Source organism: Anoplolepis gracilipes, chromosome 6 (assembly GCF_047496725.1).
Source record: "Anoplolepis gracilipes chromosome 6, ASM4749672v1, whole genome shotgun sequence".
NCBI classification, from domain to species: domain Eukaryota; kingdom Metazoa; phylum Arthropoda; class Insecta; order Hymenoptera; family Formicidae; genus Anoplolepis; species Anoplolepis gracilipes.
The window spans coordinates 10,993,670-11,002,701 of record NC_132975.1 but is presented as its reverse complement, the minus strand read 5'-3'; the positions used below and the strand labels follow the sequence as shown (position 1 = coordinate 11,002,701).

The window sequence follows — 9,032 nt, the reverse complement described above, 5'->3', positions numbered from 1 at the left end:
ATTATAATCTCGAAAAAATTAATGCCACGCGACACCTACTTTAAAAATAGAATTTTCGTCTTCGTTTTATTCGATCTATTCAATTTAATCGATTTGCCATCACAAGTAATACTGTATAAAAAAATAGAATATCTTATAACTATAACTTTGCAATAATAAATTTCTTACCTGTCTTTACTTATTGTTAGAAGCAATCTTCGGACAGCGCATTGTCGAATCTCTCTCTCATACAAATCATTTCGCGAGTTAATTACAACGATGATAAAAACGTCCATGTTAACATAGTTCGAGAATATCATTCCAGTCGATTATCGCCCTCTTCTTCAGCAATTCGTGAGCGAAATATTGGGACGAGATATACTGTGAAACTCCTTGTGACGAAAATGAAACTTGATCCTGTTTGATCCTGCTGCCTTCTAATTTAACTATAACCTGTCGATAATACAGACTATCTGTTTATCTATTACCGATAAAGATACTGTACCTTCGTAGTTACCATAGCGAGAAGATGGCCTCAGCTATCCGCAAGTTTGGCGAATCTAGTTATACTCGCGTAATCGCAGGTCGCGAGCAGCCGCAAGCATCGATCCATCTGTTTACGGAGGTCGTCTGCTACGTCTACCAGCCCGACGTTCGCTTTGACGTGCAGCTTGACATTTACGAATTATGCTGTGAGAAAAGCGCGCCTTTTATGTAACTGTTGCGGGCAAACGGATCCGCGATGCCAGGGACCGAAGTTAGTATAGTTCTGCAAAACGAATATTATCAGGTCAATGATGAATTCTATTGACAGTTTTCCTCACGTCAAATTCGATCGCGAGTCTGCAACCGAAGCGAGATTTTCACATAGCGTCTAATATTTATTTTATTATTAATCAATCTATTCAATGTTATTACTTACTAATAAATACTTTCACATATAAACTAATATTTGCATAAATATAAATTTTTATTTACGCCAATATTAAATTTGTATTGATATACACAGTGGATTTCCAATCTTCGCAGCGCTTTTTCGAATCTGCTACAGCCTATATACACTTATAATTAATTGTTATATCAGGAATTATTCAAATTTCTAGAATTAGATAATAATAATTTTTAAAAGGAAAGACATCTGTAATGAAATATGATATTTATTCACAGGATAGCACGACAGAATTAGGAGAAATAGAAAATGTCAGGGTGGTGGTGCGAGTTCGACCATTAAGCAGCAAGGAACTCGATGCCCACTCGAAAAACATAATAGACGTGGATGCTCTGAACGGCGAGATCACTATAGAGAATCCAAATGCAGCGCAAGGAGAACCACCAAAAGTCTTTTCCTTCGATGCAGTATTCGACACAGATTCGACCCAAGTGGACATCTATAATGAAACTGCCAGGCCTATAGTGGACAAAGTGTTGCAGGGCTACAATGGAACGATTTTTGCATATGGCCAGACCGGCACTGGCAAGACTTATACCATGTCTGGTGCTAAGACCTCACCACAGGCTAGAGGAATTATTCCAAATACGTTTGCACACATTTTTGGACACATAGCTAAAGCTGATGAAAATCAAAAGTAAGATATCACATGCTTGTCGTTAGAAACAAGATATGATATGTAATAACATAACTGAAACTCTTACTATTTTATACAATTTGCGCAATTCTATGAAACACATATTTTATGAGACAACTTTTATAATTAAAACATGTATATAGTTAAGTGTCTTCTCTTTGATTGAATTTATATATGTATTGATTGGATTTTCAATAATTAGTAATTAATATTAATAGATTCCTCGTACGCGCGACATACTTAGAGATTTATAATGAAGAAGTTCGAGATCTGCTTGGAAAGGATCAGAATACTCGATTAGAAGTGAAGGAAAGGCCGGATATTGGAGTATTTGTAAAAGATTTAAGCGGATATGTAGTGAATAATGCCGACGATTTAGACCGCATAATGTCGCTCGGCAACAAAAATCGTGAGTAACAACAATGTAATATGTATTATATTAATTGTGTATATATTAATTATATATATATTAAAAATACTTTTTTAAATTCGCAAACACAGGTGTTGTCGGAGCTACTGCCATGAATGTATCTAGCTCCAGATCCCACGCGATATTTACAATTACAGTTGAATCTAGTCAGATTGGTGAAGACGGAGAGCAGCATGTAAAAATGGGGAAGCTTCATTTGGTGGATTTAGCCGTATGTATATATAATTTAACAAAATATTAAAATATTTTTTAGATATAAGTTTTATTTAAAATTTTTTCATGCTTGCATTTTTTTCATATTTATTGATTTTTAGGGATCAGAAAGACAAAGCAAGACAAAGGCGACAGGCCAGCGACTTCGCGAAGCTACTAAAATTAACTTGTCACTATCCACATTGGGGAACGTAATATCCGCACTGGTTGATGGACAAAGTTCTCACGTGCCTTACAGAAATTCCAAGCTAACTAGGTTGCTTCAGGATTCATTGGGTGGAAATTCGAAAACGTTGATGGTAAGTATAATACAATATTAATTGATTATACATTATTTATTTTTAATAATTGAAAATTTATTATTATAATGATTAATATTATGCAATGTTACTTTTTAAGTTACTGAGACATTACTAATAATTACAGTGTGCAAACATCAGTCCAGCAGATATAAACTACGATGAAACTATAAGTACTTTACGTTATGCCAATCGCGCGAAGAATATCAGGAATCGCGCGAGGATTAACGAGGACCCGAAGGACGCTTTGCTTCGCCAGTTCCAAGTCGAAATTGAACAGTTGCGTAAGCAATTGGAAGAGAACGGTGCGGAGCTTTCGGAATCCGAGGAAGAATCTGAGAATTCGGAGGAATCGAAAGAAGCAAAGCGAGATAAGAAGGTTCGACGGAGTCAAATATTGTCGATGGAAGAGTTGGAAAACAGAGACACAGATTCAACGGAGAAAATTGATAAGGCCGAGAGAGATGATAAAAGTCCAGTGGACAAAGATGTCATCGAACTGAAAAAGACTCAGTAAGTTTTTTGTCAAAATGTAGAATATACTTAAATAAACAGAAAGGAGATAATATTATAGACAACAAAATTCACAATATAAGAAACAAATATGATTTAAGTATTCTAAAGAAAGTTTGAAAATTAAATTAAAATTAAAATTAATATCTTAATTTCAGGAGCGAGAAAGAAGCGTTACGGCAGAAGATGCAAAATTTGCAGAACAAGATTCTAGTGGGTGGTGAAAATCTGTTGGAGAAAGCAGAAGCTCAGGAGCAATTGTTAGCAGCCGCGGCGATTGAACTCGAGCAACGGAAGAGTAGAGAAGAACAACTGAAGAAAGCTATTAAAGCAAAAGAGGCGGAACGCATCGACATCGAGGAGAAGTATTCGTCTCTGCAAGAGGAAGCGGCTGGAAAAACAAAAAAATTGGCGCGCGTATATACGATGTTGATGTCTGTCAAGGCGGAGCTATCCGATTTGCAGCAGGAACACCAAAGAGAAATGGAAGGTCTATTAGAAGGTGTGCGAGGAATCGGTAGAGAGCTGCAACTACAGAATCTTATTGTGAATCATTACATTCCCGTTCAATATCAGGTACGTGAATATTTTTACGAATTCTTCCAGATGATATAAAATCTAAGTAAGATAATAAAAGATTAATGTGACTAAAATGTTCAAATGGTAAATAACGATCAAGGAATCCGAAAAATAGTTAAAAATTACATTAATTGGATATTTTTCTTAATTAAAAAAAAACAATTTTTTAAATGTATTTCTGTGTTACACATTACAGACGATGATCAAGAGATACGTTCATTGGAATGAGGATATTGGAGAGTGGCAGTTAAAATGTGTGGCCTATACAGGAAACAATATGCGCAAAGCGCAAACCGTAACGTCAGCAGGAAATAATAAAGACGTAAAAGAACTATCTCTTTTACATTATTTTAATTTTAGAAAAAAGAGAGAGCAAACTTTTTGCAAAAATGTTGAAGACTGTGATCAATATCTTTTCTAAAATCTCGATCACTAAAAGCTTAAAATATTATAAAATATTAACATAAAAATTTCTCTGTTCACAGGCAATACCGCCAGATATGTCGAACATATATCTCTCTTACAACACTGGAATAGACAATACGTTCGTGCAACCGAAGAAAGTGCGGAGCCGATCTGGTGTCCCCCGACCAACTACGGCGCATCGACGTACACCACATTGAAGAAGTCGTGGAATCAGAGAGGTTTATTTTTTCTTATATTTTTTTTCTCTTTTTATAGATCATTTTTTTTTAGAAATTTACGTATCCACGTTCGTTCATTATCACACAATATATTTCAATATTCATATGTATGATTAGAGAAAATATCCATTTTAACGTTTCCATCGCGATATCATTTTTAAGATTTTGCGATCTTTTAATACAGGTGTATAACATATGAAAAAGATACGATGAGGATAATCTTAAAATACATTCCTTTCGAATTTATTTTAAAACATATAAGAGGCACAAGTATGTATTTTTATCTAAAAGTACTCAATTTTTTTATTTTTATTTTAGAATATAATATAGTAAGTACCCCAAAATATACACATGAATTGTGTTTAATATTATTTGAAAAAAGTACATTTTTATGTTTATTAACAATATGTGTGAGAAAGATCATAATTTTGAAAAACGATACAAGTTTGTTAGAAAAATGGAAACGTACTGTACCTGCGGAATGAAAAGGATTCAAGAGTCAAATTAATAATATGAAATCACATTATATTTACATGATATTTATGGATTTTGTTCAAAATCCGACATTCTTAAGAAAAAAATTATTCTATATTTAGAAAATCGTATATCTCTTTGGTAGCTTGTTTTCGCTTACACTTTACATAATATCTTCGAATAAATAAAAATCGCGTGAAAAATTATACAAAGCTGATAAAGAGACTAGGAATAATACAGTGCGCATATTTATAATTAATGTCGAGTATTAGTGTCAAATAATCTCGATAGCATTACGAGTTTTTATTTGATAAAGTAGCCATTTTTACGTAATCTAGTGATATTAGATTTGAAACAAGAGATTTTAGAAAACGCAAATGTCTGAAATGTATCATGAACATGTCGGAAAAAAGTCAGATATTTTTTTTCAGATATTTTAGATTTTCGCGTTGTTTGAGAACGTTTTATATTATCTCGCAACTTCTTTTAGAATGCCGGACAAATCATGTGCATTTATTATTTACTGTGATACTGATACTTTCGCGTATGTTTTTGATTAAGTTTTGTCAACGCTTCTTTTAGCGTGATAAGTAATCAGCTCATGTTGACTATTTATTGTTTGTCGCGACGTATGTGTCCTGTTTTTGTATTTATAATTTCAAAAATAAAGGAAAAGAATTTCAAACATGGGCCGAAAGTTATTTCCGGTAACTTTTCTTCTCTTCACATTAAATTCTAAAACTTTGTTCGATATTCTGTGATCCACTTATTGATAGAATACCGATGGAATTTGCGCGTCACGATAACATTATACGAATCGTTGCTGTTGCTCTCTCGTAAATCGAGATGATGCGCTGCATCTGGTATTAGGATGGCAATCGCCGACGAGGACAAATTGCGCAACACGCCTCCACTTGCCCATGGATCTAGTAATCCATTGCTAAAAAAAGAAAAAATATAAGAAACGGAAAAAACAAGTAAAATGAAAAAATTGAAATGGAGAAATATGAGAACATATGTTTAAATAAAATAAAATTAGAAAGATGAAATAACAATAATATATTATATTACAGGAGAAATACAGATTTGAAATAGATCATATATAGAAGATATATAAACAAACAAATGCAAATATTTTTTTTACTCTTTTATAAAGACTATTTTTTATATGTATATATGAACATATACCTGAAATTGATGTTAGTCACAGTGTTAAGATTTTTACAGCCATATTGTTGACAAGCTAAATAAGGTTGCGCCGATACTGAATATTTCTTAAAACAGGTATTATTGTAATCTTTGAAATTCCACTCTGCCGGCTCGAACATGTCATTGATACCATCAGTGCATATCGGCATCACCATTTCTGTGCATGCCTGATAATCCCATCCTTCGTCATTCAAACCTGGCTCCGCATTTTTCGTGGAGAGGCATTTTGCTTTACCGGTATAGTTTGTGTAAACACTAATAGCGCGATGGAGTGTTGATAACAATGGTTTTCCTGTCAGCGAAGAATTCGTCAAATGTTGACAGAAAATCTAAATAAGATAAAGGTACTTTAAATCGGAGTATTTTTTTTTTTTTTTTTTGGAGTTGACCTTATCAAATTTCATATTGGCAAAACACTTAAAATTCGAAGCGCTCACGTTAATCGGATTGCCTGGTAAAGGCGTTAAGAAGTTAGTCTCGTACGGATAATTGACCATAGCCAGATTTACGTAGATATTCTGTAGGAAATCTTTCAGATTCTGAACGTGTTCCGCAGTCTTCAGCGGCTCGCACAGCTTCCAATTGTCTGACAACCATTTTTTACCCTCATCTAAGACATGAGAGAGATATGAATAAAAAAAATAACGAGTGAATAAATCCAGTAAATTATAACCGAATTATTTCGTTACCATTTGATGTCACTTCGGTTATGATGCTCCACGTTTTCCGGATAAGTTGTGGACACGTTGGATTCGAGACATGATAGTCCGATGTTGTTATTCGAAAGAAAGCCTCGCACGTTACGATGCCAGTGAATTGAAAAATTGGTGCGGAAGCTGCAATTGCACTGCAACACATTGATAAATTATTTACAATCTCAATACGATGCATGTTATTTTTTAAATAAATTTGTATTATCACACATATACATCTCTTCTTAGATTGTGTTTGTATATGTAAAACTCTATGCTATATATTTATATATAAATATTTATATCCATAAGATATAGATTTTTTTATATTAATAACAATTTTTTATTATATCTAATCTGTTTTTAGTGCAGATTTTATTAGTATTTAATTCTAAAATATTAAGTAAAGGAATTCAAACTTTTGAATATTTATTCTAATATGTTGATAAAATTGATTTTTAGATATATTATCGCGTGCCTTTTTTAGATATCGACTCCACTGATTATCGCATCCAGCACTAAATATATTTTAAACATATTTTCACAATATCTTTTTTCTATACATTGATACATTTCTAGCTAAACACGATATCGCTATCATCTTCATGATAAAACGTACCCCTGAACAATGTGAGGGTACTTCATGCGCATCCAAGCGCTAAGCATACCGCCGTATGAACCACCAAAAACTATGACTGGACTGTGATTGTATCCTGGCTTCGATCTCAGATATCCAATAAGCTCCACATAATCGGCCATGGCTTGCTGAGATGTTAAATATCCAAGATGCCGTGGATCCGCGAAGGATCGGTTTCCATAAGGCAGTGATTCGCCATAGTAACGGTGTTCGGCAAAAATTACCAATGCACCGAACTTTGGGGCGGTTTCCCATAGAAAGCCCTATATCAAGTACGTATATTTCAAATTAATCGTCAAAAAAAATTAAATTAACATATAGAAGACTGGGTCGTATTTTATAAAAGGATCTATTCGATCTATTTTATATGTAATCTATTTTTTATATTGTGTGTATTGTTTAATGTCAATTTCAAATTTATTATTAATTGAAAAAAAATTTATTATTGTATCAATAATTGATATATGTGTATACTTTTTCGTTATATATATGTTTACAAAAAAATTAATCTTAGAAATGTTGTGTTTCTCATGAAAAATCGCAATATAAACGTGCGATAAAAACATACCACCCGCACGTATAATCAACACTTCCTTTAATTAAGCCGCTACTGTGGTTAATTGAGCGATTGGATAATGCAATATCACGTATTAATTAATAAATATAAAAATAATTGCCCTCACCGTATTCTCTGCAAAAACTTCGATTCTACCTTCATTCCCAGTATAGAAGAATATAGGAGCATCCTCTGTTTTTCGCCAAGTATCGTTTACGAGATACCTCAATTTGAAAGTATCTTGTACGGCGAAACTAAAATGGTCCACCTTGAAATTCATTGTAAAATTAATAACAATTAATAATAATAATAATTTTAATTAATTATAATTAATAATAATTGATAAATTTTAATATTATTTAGGTGAATATTATTTATATATATATGTTTATTATCTTATTATATTTTTTTTAACTGTTATATTTATAATTATTAATTTTTTTAATTATTATAAACACACACATATATATATATATATATATATATATACATTTATAATAATGAAAAAAAATAATAATTATAAATATAATTTAAAAAATATAAGGTAATAATAACATATATATATATATATATATATATGTGTGTGTGTGTATAATAATAAAAGATATAGATATAACTCACGCGCACGTCGAACATTTTGATCTCATATTTATATTTATTACTGCCATGCGTCGGCGCACCGTAATCGACTGTCGATTGCCGGCTTTCGGCGAATTTGTTACGAAACGTCAACTGCATCGTCGGCTGGCACAGCGCAACCATGAACAGCAACAACATCCTCACCGGTAGTTCCATGATACGTATTCACTGATGAACGCTCGTCCTCGAGCCGTTATAAAATGGTCAGTGCTTCGACAAACACTCCGCTCTCCGCTCCACTATTTGCCTATCCCCGCGCCTTATACAGGGTGTCGTGAAACAAACGGATGAACTTTGAACTCCAGTTCGCTGGCATTGTAGCCTGTTTCTGTGTTGTTCGCGTTGCGTCATTTTGCAAAAAATTTTAAGAGGTATTCTCTTCTTCCCAGTCTTATGTAACGAGATAGTTAAATTTGTTTATTCGCATAAAAAATATTAGTTATATATATATGTATAGAGACACAGATATGAATTATAAAATTGCTTTTTATACACATACAGTTTGTTAAATCAGTTATCTGTTTCTCGATATAATTTTTAACACACTTTTATCATAACATTTTTTAGTAACACCAGACGTTC

The 9,032-nt window shown here is 32.9% G+C and overlaps 2 protein-coding genes across 4 annotated transcripts; one reads left to right on the top strand and one right to left on the bottom strand.

The window, feature by feature from the left end:
* The first annotated feature begins 569 nt into the window (after positions 1-569).
* On the top strand, positions 570-5,402 carry Klp64d (kinesin-like protein 64D). Of its 3 annotated transcripts, XM_072894765.1 has the most exons (10): positions 570-769; positions 1,147-1,565; positions 1,784-1,974; positions 2,067-2,206; positions 2,310-2,507; positions 2,635-3,020; positions 3,179-3,596; positions 3,796-3,921; positions 4,085-4,243; positions 4,428-5,402. In XM_072894765.1, exons 1-9 carry the CDS (start codon positions 722-724, stop codon positions 4,220-4,222), a joined length of 2,064 nt encoding a protein of 687 aa, XP_072750866.1. In that variant the 5' UTR covers positions 570-721; the 3' UTR covers positions 4,223-4,243; positions 4,428-5,402. The 3 variants fall into 3 exon arrangements, with proteins under 3 accessions (XP_072750866.1, XP_072750867.1, XP_072750865.1); XM_072894766.1 differs by having other exon boundaries at positions 570-736; positions 4,085-5,402; XM_072894764.1 differs by having other exon boundaries at positions 4,085-5,402.
* LOC140667087 (lysosomal Pro-X carboxypeptidase) lies at positions 4,706-8,716 on the bottom strand. The gene is made up of 7 exons (XM_072894776.1): positions 8,433-8,716; positions 7,939-8,079; positions 7,238-7,518; positions 6,616-6,773; positions 6,364-6,536; positions 5,906-6,255; positions 4,706-5,657 (listed from the first exon to the last, which is right to left on the bottom strand). Exons 1-7 carry the CDS (start codon positions 8,604-8,606, stop codon positions 5,453-5,455), a joined length of 1,482 nt encoding a protein of 493 aa, XP_072750877.1. The 5' UTR covers positions 8,607-8,716; the 3' UTR covers positions 4,706-5,452.
* Positions 8,717-9,032: the final 316 nt, after the last annotated feature.